The sequence below is a fragment of the Puma concolor genome, chromosome E3 (genome assembly GCF_028749965.1).
Source record: "Puma concolor isolate L17-30 chromosome E3, mPumCon1.1.hap2, whole genome shotgun sequence".
NCBI lineage: Eukaryota > Metazoa > Chordata > Mammalia > Carnivora > Felidae > Puma > Puma concolor.
In genome coordinates, this window is record NC_141682.1 from 4,839,543 (window position 1) to 4,854,141 (window position 14,599).

General features: G+C 48.0%; 1 protein-coding gene across 11 annotated transcripts in view; it reads left to right on the forward strand.

The window, feature by feature from the left end:
• Positions 1-14,599, forward strand: part of LOC112859967 (zinc finger protein 169-like) — a 67,744-nt gene that overhangs the window by 41,048 nt on the left and 12,097 nt on the right. For 3 of the 11 annotated variants that reach the window (XM_086692261.1, XM_086692262.1, XM_086692263.1), the window contains one exon: positions 10,460-11,378. In XM_086692261.1, coding sequence (XP_086548387.1) covers positions 11,320-11,378 — 59 coding nt within the window. In that variant the 5' untranslated portion in view covers positions 10,460-11,319. The other 8 variants (XM_086692264.1, XM_086692265.1, XM_086692260.1 and 5 more) reach the window with 8 other exon arrangements.

Here is a 14,599-nt window from a genome sequence, read left to right on the forward strand (position 1 = left end):
GATCTGCTTCCACTTGTTTGGCGACACCTCTCCCGCTCTCTTACCTCCTATGGCAGACACTGCTCATTATCTCCCAATATCTGTCTCTGCTTCTCAAGTCATCAATCCTCATTTTTTACCTGGGAATACTGCCCTCCCAGAATGAAGACTTCATTTCCCAGTCTTCCCTGTAGTTAGGGGTGGTCACTTGACGAGACTCGCCCAATGAGATGTGAGCAGAAGTGACTTGTGCCTCTTTCAGATGATGCTCTAAGAGAAAGGCCCTTCTCTGCACTGCCTTTCCCTCCTCACTCCTAGGTGAGAGACAGAATGGCATGTTGGCCATCTTGGGAGGGTAGAGTAGTAATTCAGAAGGAGCTCAGATTTCTGACTCCCTTGAGGCTGTCCAGATGAGTTTATGAACAGAAAAAATCATCTGTGATTTTTTTAAGGCACTGTTTTTTTTTTCTTTTGGCATCTCTATTTATCACAGTTTTACCCACATCCTAAATAATGTAGCTGCATCCTTTTAGTTCTTCTTTTGTGATTAGCATTGGACTGCTCCTAAGTGGAATGCTCCCATTTATTTTAGTTTCCTTGTAATCTTGATATTAAAGGGTAACTGTAAGAGTTTTATTTTCTCTCTCAGAGAAGAAAAGAAAAAACCGAATTAATAAATCTATTCGGGGTCTTTTCTGGTTCCATACAAATTTTAGGATTATTTGTTCTAGCTCTGTGAAGAATGCTGGTGTTATTTTCATAGGGATTGCATTGAATACATGGATTGCTTTGGGTAGTATCGACATTGTAACAATATCTGTTCTTCCTATCCGGGAGCATGGAATCTTTTTCCATTTTTTTGTGCCTTCTTCAATTTCTTTCATAAGCCTTCTATAGTTTTCAGTGTATAGATTTTTCACCTACTTGGTTAGATATATTCCTAGATATTTTATGGTTTTTGGTGCAACTGTAAATGGGATCAATTCCTTGATTTCTCTTTCTGTTGCTTCATTGTTGGTGTACAGGAATGCGACCAATTTCTGTGCGTTGATTTTATATCCTGCAACTTTGCTGAATTCATGAATCAGTTCTAGCAGTTTTTTGATGGAATCTTTAGGGTTTCCCATATAGAGTATCATGTCCTCTGCAAAGAGTGAGAGTTTGACCTCCCCCTGGCCGATTTGGATGCCTTTTATTTCTTGGTGTTGTCTGATTGCAGAGGTTAAGACTTCCAATACTATGTTGAATAACAGTGGCGAGAGTGGACATCCCCTGTCTTGTTCTTGAACTTAGGGGGAAAGCTTTCAGTTTTTCCCCATTGAGGATGAGATTAGCATTGGGTCGTTCATATATGGCTTTTATGATGAAATAATAAACAAATCTAAAGCTCTATGTTTGGGGGAAAAAATAAGTGATAAGTCTCTGATTGTGGTAATCAATACAAAAAGAGATCAATTCCAGGGAAACTCTCTAAAAATAGATCTGGAAATTAAAATTTTTTTTAATGTTTATTTATTTTTGACAGAGAGAGAGAGAGAACGCGAGAAGGTGTGTGCGAGCACACAAGTAGGGGAGGGACAGAGAGGGAGTTACAGAATCCAAAGCAGGCTCCAGGCTCTGAGCTGTCAGCACAGAGCCTGACGCGGGGCTCAAACTCAAGAACCATGAGATCATGACCTGAGCCGAAGTTGGACACTCAACCGACTGAGTCACCCAGGTGCCTCAGATCTGGAAATTTAAAGTAATTTAAAGTAATAGGCTTAATTAAAAAAAAAAAAACTTAGTGAAAACTTGAAAATACTGAATTAAAGAACAATTTGGGGAAAAAATACATTACCAAGACCAGTTTAACAGGAAGAAAAGAACAAAAGACATAAAACCCTGAAAGAATTATCCTATAAAAGTTTCTACACTCAGAAGTTTCACGAATGAATCTTCCAAATGTTTTGAAGGGGATAATTTCTACTGTTTGTAACTTTCTCTAGAACAAAAGTTCTATATAAAGTTATGTAGCTGAATCTGCAAAGGACTCAGATCCCTGATGTCCAAACATGACACAGGAAGTAGAAATAAAAGGAGAAGCAGCCCCATGTTACAAAACAATAGGATTACTCCCCCCCCCCCAAAAGCATGAACTGGGGCACCTGGATGGCTCAGTTGATTAAGTGACCAACTTCGGCTTGGGGTTTGTGGGTTTCAGCCCTGCCTTGTCTCTGTGTTGACAGCTCAGAGCCTATTTTGGATCCTTTGTCTCCCTCTCTCTCTGCCCCTCCTCTGCTCACATTCTCTCTTTCTCTCTCTCTCTCTTTCTCTCTCTCTCCCTGTCTCCCTCTCTCCCTCAAAAATAAATAAACATTAAAAAAAAAAAAGAGCATGTGGGGCACCTAGGTGGCTCAGTCGGTTAAGTGTCCGACTTCAGCTCAGGACAGCTCGGTGCCTGTAGCCTGCTTCAGATTCTGTGTCTCCCCCTCTCTGTGCCCTTCCCCTGCTCTCTCTCTCTCTCTCTCTCTCTCTCTCTCTCTCTTAAAAATAAATACACATTAGGGGCACCTGGGTGGCTCAGTCAGTTAAGCGTCCGACTTCGGCTCAGGTCATGATCTCACACTCCGTGAGTTCGAGCCCCGCATCGGGCTCTGTGCTGACAGCTCAGAGCCTGGAGCCTGCTTCAGATTCTGTGTCTCTGTCTCTCTCTGCACTTTCCCCACTCGTGCTCTGTCTCTATCAAAAATAAAAAAATTGTGAAAAAAATTTTTTAATAAATAAACATTAAAAAAAGCATGAACTGAGTCTAATAATATATTCTAAAAGTTCTTATAGGCTCCATCCAAAGATGCAAAATGGATTCATTCATATGACACTTACTATTTAAATATATTGATAGTTAAAATGATCATTTTAGTAGACTTTTTAAAAAAAAATCACATGATAAGGCTGCCCCTAGCCCCTCTCTCATACACAATACATGATGGCATAAAGAATATCTATTTAGACCAATATCCTACGTGGTTGTTCAAACTCTGCCAGTAATTCCAGCAACAGTATAGAATAAGTACAATTTATTGGCACTGTTTAGTAGCATGGGTGATCCCAAAGAACTAAATTTTAACAAATCCAGCGGTATAAATGCTATGAGCAAAGAAAAAGCATAATTTTAAACTTTAAATTTCTTTTACCTTCCCTTAATTTGTGAATTTTGAATAATACATTTATAATGGCAAATGATGAGGGGAAAACCACACAAAAGAGTAGGTAGCCAGAATGAACCGAATCTAGGGGCACCTGGGTGGCTCAGTCGGTTAAGCGTCCCACTTCAGCTCAGGTCATGATCTCTCAGTTGGTGGGTTCGAGCCCTGCTTCGGGGCTCTGTGCTGATGGCTGAGCCTGGAGCCTGCTTCACATTCTGTGTCTCCCTCTTTCTCTGCCCCCTGCCCGCTCACATTCTGTCTGTCTCTCTCCAAAATAAACATTAAAAAAGAATGAACAGAACCTACAGAAAAATATTGACAATTATATCTCTGAAAATAAACACCGACAAACAGGCCAAGGTTATTTTTTCAGAGCTTGCTGTCTCAAAGCACTCAGTCGTGGGGTGCCTGGGTGGCTCGGTCGGTTAAGCGTCTGACTTCGGCTCAGGTCATGATCTCACGGTCTGTGAGTCTGAGCCTGACGTCGGGCTCTGTACTGACCCCTCAGAGCCTGGAGCCTGTTTCAGATTCTGTGTCTCCCTCTCTCTCTGCCCCTCCCCTGTTCATGCTCTGTCTCTGTCTCAAAAATAAATAAATGTTAAAAAAACAAATTTAAAAAAAAGCAGTCAGTCGCTGTTAACTTGAGTTTTGGCAGAGACTCAAAGGCAGGCAGGGTAATGGGGAAGTTTTACTATGGGGAGAAAAGGGAAGGTTTCCAAATGCCCTCATTGGTGGCTGATGGCAGGAGGAAGCTGGAGGCAGACTAGCTTGGGAGTGGGGCATCCCATGTGATGGGTTAGCGGGTGTATATTCAATGTTTTCTCTGGTTACTCCTGAGTTAGAAGTGAGGACAAACATTAAGAAAGCTGCCAGTCATTGACGAAGTCCTGGCCATTTGGGACTGTGACAGAAGTTACTGTTCAGCTGCCTGGATTGTTACTAAAGATAGCAATCTGGCTTTCTGCGCTGTTTATTGTAGACAGGGGAGTTGGTTTCTGCGTAGGTGGCGGTGGTGATAGGTCAGAGTCCTATCTCGGTACATGGTCTGGCCGTTGTCCATTTGTATACTGATTATCTCGTGAGTGTAACTTGATGATTGTCTTATTCTACCATGAGCTGCACACAATATTTGGGCAAGGGTTTGCTGAGACCTGAGACTATTTCAAGGGCTCTTCCAGAGTAAAAATACTGAGAAAGACTGCCTCTGATTCTGTGGAATGGGGATAATGATACCTATGCTGGGGACTGTCATGAGGACTAAAGGATTTGAGTTTGTTTGTTTATTTGTTTTACAAAACCAGGTGCCCGACATGGAGCCCCTCAGCTAACGGACTTCTGGGCAGAGGCATACAGACAGACCCAGGCTGGGCGCCCAAATTGGGGGGGGGGGGGGGGGGGGGGGGATGGGGGCCATGACCCGTCCCTCAACACGGCGCAGGGCTGGGGACAACCTGGTCCGATCCGGTGGAAAGCCCCCGGGGTGACCGCTGGCTGGCAACAAGGCGGGAGAAGGTGCATTTGCCCACAACCCACTGGTCCACACGGCGCCGGCGGTGCGGCGCCTGCTGGCCCACACCTGCCCCCCCGTGGCCGGAAACGGCTGGGCCGCCGGCCGGAAGTACCTCACCGCGGAGTCTCCCGGGAGTTGTAGTTCCGCCCAGTCCAGGGGCGTCTCGGCTGTGCCCGGAGGTCTCCCACAGCAATCTGCGCACTTCCGGACCCTTGGCGGGGTTCGCGTGGCCGGCACCTGCGACTTAGCCAGTCCTGAGGCTCCCGCTGCATCTGGGACTGACGATTCCCTCTGCCCCCGCGGTAGAGAGGGCACGTGTGGCAGAGCCACGGCTGCAGAGCTGGCGGGCCCTGGGAGGGGTGCTCTGCTAGGGGGTCCGGTGGGCGGCTCTGTCTGACGTCTACTGGGGAGGGTCAGGGTTCCTGTCTGGTTTGGGGCGGGAGCTGTGGGCAGGCTGGTCTCATTGCTTTGCTTTATAGCCCAGCGTCGTCGGAGCCCACCGTCCGTCCACAGAGGGCTTAGCGCGGTGGACCCGTGACAGCCTTGGCCCCGGTGAGCTGGGGGCCAGCTCTTTCCCGAATGGTCACCCTTCTTTCCCGATACTGGATTTGTTTCTGTCCCTTGACCCGGAGCTTTCCTGCCCGTCCAGGTCCCTGAACTCCGCCTGGGTGGCCGGGCCTCCCGTGGGTGAGGAGGGACTGCTGAGGAAGCCCCCCCCCCCCTTCTGTCCGACCCTTTGTCACTCCTTCGGACCCCACATCACAGCCAACGGTAGGCTCTGAGCTATGAGGGCAAGGAAGGAGGGAAGTGAAATGATTGGTATTTCAGGGATTTATGGTGTCGGTGTTCCGATGACCAATGTTTATTGAGTGTCTGGGTCAGGCAACTGGTGTAGCACCGGGTTCCATTCTTGGCTAGAGACCTAGGGCAGTGTCGGTCCCCTGAACAGATAAGGGCCACCAAGGTGTGGGTGCTCTGATAATTACTCCTATCTATGGATGAATGGACACCAAGGAGGGAGGTCATTTCCTGCTGGGGGAGGCACAACCGAAGATCAGATTTGAAATAAGGTCTCCATAGGTGAAAAGGGGCAAAAGGGTTGGGGTTAGGGAACAGCCTGTGCAAAAGCATGAAACCCGTGGGTACTGCTGGATTTGGCACCATGGAAGAGCCTGGAAGGGGTGTGTGTGGTGAGACTGGAGGTGGTTCCAGGAGCATATCAACCCAGCAGCTGGGTTAGGGGGTAGGGACTGGGTCCTGTTAGTGCCTGAAGTGTTTTAGGCAAGGCAGTAAGTGTGGTTACATTGGTCTTTGGTGTTACTATACTGGCAGTGAGTGGAGTCAATGGAGACCGAGCTAAGGTAGTGAGAAAAGTAAGTAGGGGAATGTATCTCAGGTTTGTGAAGCCGCCAGCACGGGCAGGGGTGGGTGAAGGTGGGGCTGTGTGAGTGCCTCTGTCTGAATGCTGATCAAGCAGGGAGGAGATGATCAAGCAGGGCGTCTACAGTTCAGTGTAGACTCTTCTTCCCCCGCACTAGATTAGGAGGGAGAGCCACAGTGAGGGTACCACAGTGATGCAGAGATGAGGGAGAATTTGTCTGTCTTTGAGGCTTTTTTGGTCAAGGTAGAACAGACAAGCTGGGGCAGGGAGGGGGGAAACGAAACCTGGTCCTGTAATTGTAAGTCTTAATGTTTTTTTCCATTATAACTTGAATTTGGGTCTTCTTGAAGGAGGTTTTTTTCTATTACAACCCATAACTGTTTCTTACTGTGTTCAATTAGTAACATTAGAAAAGATCTCAAATGTATATAGCAAAGTAACAAAAGGAAACTTTTGTAGTTATCGTTTAGATTGAGCAAATGTTAAAAGTTTATTTGCTTCAGATCTTCTAAAGAACAAAACCTTATACGTACCACTGGATCCCTTTTAATATCACCCTTCATTCCGTTTCCCTTCCTCTCAGGGTGACAACTCCCGAGATTACTTTATTCTTACATGTTCTTTACTTCCTAGATAGGAATGTGGTCATAAACAATATATTATTTTTTCGTTCGTTACCTTTGCCTGTATTTCTTCTGCTTTGCCTTTTTCTTATTTATTTTTAGTAATTTTCATCTATTCTAGATACAAAACCATTTATAGCTTATGCACATTGTGAAAATCTTAAGTAGTTTGATTGGGCCTGGTGTTTTCTTGATGGGTATAATTCTGAGTACCGATCCATTTTATTTAATGTTTACTGGGGTTCTTTTTCTGTTTTCTGTTGCTTTGTCAATTTTAGTACTTTGTATTTTTCTAGGAAATTGTCCAGTTTAATTTCAGATTTATGGCATTAAATTGTCTATAGTGATCTCATAATTTAAAAACATCTCTACTATATCTGAAATGGTTTCTTTTTTCCCTGTTTAAAAATTGCATTTTTTTGCCTTCTCTTATTTTCTCCATCAGTCATACCTGAACTTAGTGTGTTTTATTAGCTTTAAATACCAACCAATTATGCTGTTAGTTTTAATAAATCTTTTCCAAGAGCTGATTTTAGTTTTTTCTTTGTAATTTTTTATTTGGGTACAACTTCAGACTTCAGAGAAAACTCACAAGGGTAGAATAGTACAGAGAATTCCAGAACACCTTTCATCTAAATTTCTCAAGTATGAACATTTTGCCACATTTGTATGGAGGGAGGTCAAGGGATTTGCGAGCCGATTAAAGAAAAAGATGTCACCGTATGACCAGAAGTGCACGCAAGCTTTACTGAAGCATGCACGTTGGGGAGAGGTCCCTCGCAGCATGAGACCATCCAGAATTTGGGGCCCAGGGCCCACTTCCCAGGAGGGAGGTGGAAAGGATACCCCTGGGTGTCTCTGGGTCAGAGGCACTTGGGGTCTTGGTAGCCACATGGTGTATTTTATCTATGGCTACCAGATGCTAGCGTATAGTTTCATGGGGCAGGGAAAGCAGGCAGGTTCCAAATGACTAAAAATCTGTTCGTATTTGGGCTATCTTTAAAATGAATGCATGTGTTAACATCTGAGTTTGGTGCTGCTGGTCTTTTGAGCCAATGGTCTCAGCCTGCCAGGGGCCACTCTGCAGAGGCCATCGCTGGGTCATTTATACACGACTTGCTCGCTCGCTCTCTCTCTCTCCTCTCTCTCTTCCTCTCCCCTTGACACATATGTGTGTATGTGCAAATACTTGGTGTGCATTTCCCAAAGACAAGGCTATTCTGTCACACAGCCGCAGGATAATGATCAAAACCAGGAAATTAGCGTTGAGACAATACTGTTGTCTAACCCTCGTCTCGTACTCAGCTATCACCTGTTGTCTCCGTAAGACCCTTTGTAGCTAAAGGAGATCTCGGATCATGCATCTGTTCTCCCATTTTCCTTTGTCGTCTTTTCTCTGGAACAGTACCCCAATCATTCGTTGCCTCTGCTAGCATTGACATTTTTGAGGAGTACAGGCCGGTTATTTTGTGGAACGTTTATCAATGTAGGTCTGACTAATGTTTCACCGTGATTAGATTCAGCCTGTGGCAGGCTTTTTCTTGTTTTCACCTGTTCTATTATTTCTTTGGTTTTTCCTTTTTAAAATCTCTGCTCCTACTTGCTTCTTTTGTGTTGCTTGGGTTTACTCTTTGCTGTGTTAGCCTCCTGCGATGAACGTTGTTAATTTTCAGATTCTGTCTAATCCGTATCTTAGGGCTGTGACTTGTTTTAGGTCTGTGTTTGTAACTGTGCACCAGGTTTGACATGTAACATTTTTTGCAGCCATTGTTCTAAATAATTTTGCATTCTTCTTATTTTCTAGTTGTGTTGCTTTTGTGTTGAGAGAGCAGCATCTATGCAATACTGATTTAAGTAACTTGTTGAAGTTTATTTTTAGCTTTCTCGGGTCAATTTTTAGCTCCCAGGTGTGCTTAAAAGAAGAATGTATGTTCTCTAATCAAGTACTTTCTTGTGTCTGATCCAGTAGGTCAGGCTTTTAAATTTTTTCTTAATGTTTGATTTTGAGAGAAAGAGAAAAAAAAGATGAGTGGGGGAGGGGCAGAGAGAGAGGGAGACACAGAATCCCAAGCAGGCTCCAGGCTCTGAGCTGTGAGCACAGAGCCTGACGTGGGGCTCAAACTCACGGAGCGTGAGATCATGACCTGAACTGAAGTCGGACGCTTAACCGACTGAGCCACCCAGGCGCCCCAATAGGTCAGGCTTTTCAATTGTTATTCAGATGTTGCACACTCTTGGGGCGCCTGGGTGGCTCAGTAGGTTAAGGGTCTGACTTGATTTCGCCTCAGGTCACGAGCTCATAGTTTGGCTCAGGTCATGATCTCATAGTTTGTGGGTTCGAATCCCGCATTGGGCTCTGTGCTGACAGGATTCTGTCTCCTCTCTCTGCCCCTCCCCTGCTCACTCTCTATTTCTCTCTCAAAATAAATAGGTTTTTTTTTTAAATGTTGTATACTCTTACTATTTATTTTTTGTATGCTGAATCCTCTAGGTTCTGTTCATGGCGATGTGGAGTTGTCTGTTTCCCCTCATGGCGTGTGTGTTCCATGTGTTTGAGCTGCACACTCATCACGCTCGTGTGTTGGTACGCACAGACCTAAGATTGAGTGGGCCTCAGCTCCTTGCTTTGTCTCTGCAGTGGGTTGTTGTTTCTGGCTTTTTGTACGTCTCGAAGTTTGATTGTTTAAATGAACACCGGGCCGTGTGTGTGGGAGTAGAGACCCTCTTGCTGTGCGCGGGGCTGGGAGGCAGGACGTGGTGCAGTGAGCCTGGTCGGGCATTGCCGGCGCCGGCATTTGCTGTTGCTGTGGTTACGGTCAGGCCCCCGCTGGCTTCAAGTGTCTCTGCTCTGTGCTTAGGGTGGGCCGGTTCTTGTCCCCCGCTCTGGGACCCGCCTACCCCCTTCGACCTTCTCCTCGTGCTCATGCCCCCGCTGGCTCCTCAGTGCTGCCCAGCCTGGTGGTGGAGGGCCCTGGTCCCCGAGTCTGCCCCTCCCGCTGTGGTAGGAGGCTCTGAGTCTGAGTCGAGGACATATGCCTGTCCCCTTCCCCTGGGACAGGGTGTTCTTCTCCTTCTCCCTGCCAGGTGCCATGGGTCTTAGCTGTGCTCTGGGAGCAGTGGGTTGTGCTGCCCTTCCCTCAGCTGCACAAGGCTTTGTTCCTCCACAGGGGAATTTCTAGGAGGATGGGGCTTCCCCGGGTTTCCCTGCATGGCAGCCACTGCCCTCCTCCAGACCTCACCATCCAGGGGGTCTCTCTGTAGTCTCCCAGCCGTCTTCTTTCTCCTGAGCGCCCAGTGGAGAGCCACGGACCAGATTACCACAAATTCAGTGATTGAAAGCTGGGCTGGCTCAGTCGGAAGAGCGCACAGCTCTTGATCTTGGGGTCGTGAGTTCGAGCCCCACGTTGGGTGTAGAGATCACTTAAATACAACTTTAAAATAAAATAAAGTAACACCCGCTGTCACCTCACAGCTCTGCAGGCCACAGTCCAGGGCCTCCCAAGGCCAGAGTCAATGTGGTGGATGGTGGGCCTCTTCCCCGAGCGGCTGGAGGTAGAGTCTGTTCTGGGCTCATTGGCGGAAGTCAGTATCTGGTGGTGTTAGGCCCGAGGCCCCCGATTCCTCGCTTGCTGCCAGCAGAGGTTTTGCTCAGCTTTCGCACGGGATGGCGAAGGATCCTTCTTGTGTTTCGCTCTCTCTGGCTTCCCCTGTGCCCCCATCAGAGGCAAATGTGCTGCTGATGTTTTCACGTGAGTCTCACAGTGCCGTCTATTGTTTACAGGTGTTCTTAGTGTCTATTGCAAAGGCTTAGAGACAGGCCGTGACCAGGCAGCTCAGTCCTGCTGTGGATTCCAGCTCCTTCTAACCCCCAGACGGCCTCCAGGCGGGAGCTGAGCCTCCGGCCACGGTAAGTTCTCAGCAGGAGAGCAGAGCTTTGCCAGTTGGAGTTGACCCCAGTCCTCAAGCCCCCGGCACCCCACCGATAGAATAATTCTTGGAAAGAAGGTGACCCGACAGCAGCAATCTACTTTGGAAGCGGGACTCCCTCTCTGAGCTCCCTCTTGTAGCTTAGGGATAAAGTTGGAGGTCACAGAACGGGGTGGCTTCCAGAAAGTGTCCCTAAAACAGCTGAGGACGAGCTTGCTGACCGTGAATTTGGGTGATGCCATCGCATTAGGGGATCTGTCTAGGATTTGGTCGAGGGGAAGGTTTGCTAGGAGGAGAGGGGGTTCCCCGCTTTAAGGTTAGGGAAGCACAAACGAGGGAAGGGATCCCCGCAACACTCAGGCGACCCCCGTGCGGATTTCTCTACACTCGGTGCCTTCACTGTCCTTCTCTACTGCCCCCCGACCCCCCCCGCCCCTCCACTGCTTGTGAGATGCAGACCGTCCTCATGTAGTCGAGGCACAAAAGTTGCTTTCTTAACCTAAGAGTATTTCATTTTTCCTTCTCATGTTAAAGACGAAAGAAAATGGGTGTGAGAGAGGTGTTCAGAGCCACCCAGCTTACTAGAGGCCGAGCCAGCACTAGCGCCCAGGGCTCCCGTCCGCCAGGGCCTGCCAGGCGGGGGCTTCCTCCTGGGCGCCTCAGTTCATCGCTAAAACCCGCCCCTTCCCACCTTCCACCCCTTCAGACCCTCTCATGGATCTCCTCTCCTCCAGGGGAAGGACTCTGGTAGGAGGTCATGGAGAGAAAACCCAGTAAGATGATATATGTATATTTTTATGAGATACTTAAACAGTGGGCATATGTTTATTGTCTAAAATAAATTAGAAAATGCCACTATTGTAAAAACAAACGAACACATCCTACCATGCAGAGGTCACCATCGTTAACATTTTGTGTGTTTTGTCCAGAATTTTTTCTTCTTTTTTTTTTTTTTTTTTTTTACAAAAACCCATTCCATGTGCTGAAATTGATGTAGACAAACAGGCAACAGAGCAAAGTGTCCCAGTGTCCCCTTTGACCACTGTTTTGGACCCACTCTATTGGGTCTGCCTTCCTGCACTTGTTCCCTGGGGTTCCTACAAGGTACCACAAACTGAGCTGCCTAAACAACACACACGTGGTCTCTCTTGACTCCCTTGACCTTAGAAGTGAAGGCGCGGGTGTGGCCCGTTCCTTCTGAGGCCCTGATTGGGGGGCCCGTTCCCGGCCTCTTTCCCGCCTTCTGGGGCTTTGCCGGCAATCTGTGCCCATTCTTGGTTTCTGCTGCATCACTCCGAGCTCTGCCATCATCCTCCCTGACGTTCTCCCTGTGTGAGTCCCTGGCCCCAGTTTCCCCCTTTTGTAAGGACGCTAGTCCTTCCTCCTGGACTGGGGCCCGTCCTCATGACCACACTGTCACCTGATCATTGACAAAGGCTCTGTTTCTAAAGAAGGTCACATTGGGGCGCCTGGGTGGCTCAGTCGGTTAAGTGTCTGACTTCGGCTCAGGTCATGATCTCGTGGTACACGGGTTCGAGCCCCGCGTCAGGCTCTGTGCTAACAGCTCGGAGCCTGGAGCCTGCTTCCGATTCTGTCTCTCCCTCTCTCTGACCCTCCCCCATTCATGCTCTGTCTCTCTCTGCCTCAAAAATAAATAAACATTAAAAAAATTAAAAAAGAAAAAAAAAAGGTCACATTCTGAGATATTGACGGCTAGGATCCCCAGCAGATCTTTCTGGGGCACAGAGTTCAGCCCAGAACACTCTGCTGCCAGGATGACATCTCTGGTAACCCAGAGGGGTCCTGTTACTTGAGGCTGTAATAAGTAACAGTCTCTCCTGGCTTGCTGGCGGGCTAGTGAACATCTCACTGCCACATCCGGGTTCTCTCTCTCCCTGTGGATCTGCAGCTCTCCACTTCCTCCCACCCCCCATGGAGGGCCTGTGATCTCTTCTGTCTCTGCTCCTCCTTAACCCTTCCTTCTCCTCATTGGACCACTTCTTTCTCCGCCAGGGGCAGGGGTGGAGAAGGGGAAATGGAAGAGAAGTGACACAAACATTTCCTTGTTGTTTCTGGTAGCTCTCCCCCTGCCCAGCCATCTGTCCTTTATCACGCGGGAGGCCGCATGATGGCTTTGTAGGGGTGCAGAGCCTGTGACACGAGCAGGGGCTCTCTTCGCAGACCTCTTTGCCCGCTCCTGGCTCAGTGCTCTTGCTTCCCAGGGCTGGCTCTCTGTGTCCCGCAGGCAGCCTGCTTTCTCCCCATGTTGTTCAGGCTCCCCTAGCTTCCTGCCCCCCACGTGGCCCCGGGGAACGCTGCATCCTTGTTCTAACACAGGCAGGCCGTGCAGGTGTCTCTCATTCCTGCCCCCACCCCCCACCCCCCCACCCCCCACCCCCCACCCCCCCACCTGGCCACCACGGTGGCCTCTGCCGGCTTCTCACTTCCAAGAGCTCCCTCCTGCCGTTGGGCTCCCGCATCTGCAAAGCTTCCCCCAGAACGCTTGCGCCCCCCTCTGTTGAACCACCACGTGCCCATGTGTTTCTGTAGCTGGGTGTGCGTCCAGCCTGGGGAGCCAGGTTACTCCCCCACTTTTGCCGGCTCAACCGTCCCTCTTGTCTTGGGAGGGGGGTAAAACACCATGTATCTACGTCTTCAGTAGTGCCCCTCCCTGCTCCTTCGCTCTTCCTTATCCGAAGGAAGGTGTCCGTTAGGTTGGGTCTGCCAGCTCCTCCAGAGAATTTGGGGTGTCTGGGAATTGAGCTAAAACTTCAGGTACCCGGGGAAAATACCACCCATCTCTGCCTGTTACCCATCTGTGAGTCATGTGTTTGTGAATTTCATAGCTTCCTTTTTATCTATTTATTTTTTCCCCACTTACTGGTGTTGCCAGAAGCTAGTTCTTACAGATATTCTGTAACAGTTTAAGTTGATTCATAGCATGGCATGCTTTGATTGTGTCATAATTGATTAACCAATCTGTTATTTTTAAGCACTTAGGTAGTCTCCAATTTAAAAACCAAAACCAAAACTCCCTCGGAATTCTTTATGGAGTTTCTGTAATTCTAGAGTTTGAGCGTCTCTGCAGACTTCTTGGACCCAACTCCAGTGTGTGTCTGTCCTGAGTAGGAACATTCCTAAGACCAACCTCGTGTCTGTTCAGGAGAGAGATAGGTGTGGGGTCCCGTTGATGATTCCAGCCACAGTAAACTTGCTCCTGAACCTTCGTGTTCCTGTCCCCTGGCCAAATGAGAAAAGGAGGAGGAGGGCTCAGGAGAAGCCATCAGATCTTGTCCCATGTTTGGTAAGTGGCAGAGCCAGACCGGGACTGCTTCCCGGGCAGAGGCCAGCACAGCCGAGCCAGGGCGGTTCTTCCTGACAGTGAACGTGGACAGGCAGCAGGTGGAACAGAAGCACAGGGGACCCAGCGGGTCCGGGATGGGATTGAGGGCCCCGCCCAGTAGCCCTCAGCTTGTCTCAGCTGAACTCCATTCATTGGACTCTGCCCTTCCAGATCCCATTGTTAGATTTTCCTGTGAGTTGACCCCAGCGTCTACCAGGGGCAGGAGAGGTGACAGAGGTTCGGGTTCGAAGCTTCATAGGCTACAGATATTTAAAAAATAACTTTGGTATACAAAGTACCAGTTTGTCCTAGAAGAGATTAGGAAATTCATCTAAGTACAAAAAAAAAAATTGTTCAGTGGTCATTATCTACCTACCTAGGGCTAACTGCTGCTACCTTTTTGCCTTGCATCATCTCAGAGATCTATGTGAGTGTGTGTGTGTGCGCGCGTGTGCGTGTGTGTGTCCGTGTGCATGGGATCAAATAGTCTTCGGCCACCTTTTTTAATTATCCGTATGCTATCCAATAAAACCATTTTTTCCATGGTTTTGTTTTCATTAGCTACATAACGTTTATTTCCCTTTGGAGTAGTGTTTTATTTAACGGGTCCTGTGTAGATGGATATTTCGTTATTTTCTGGGTTTTTTTTCT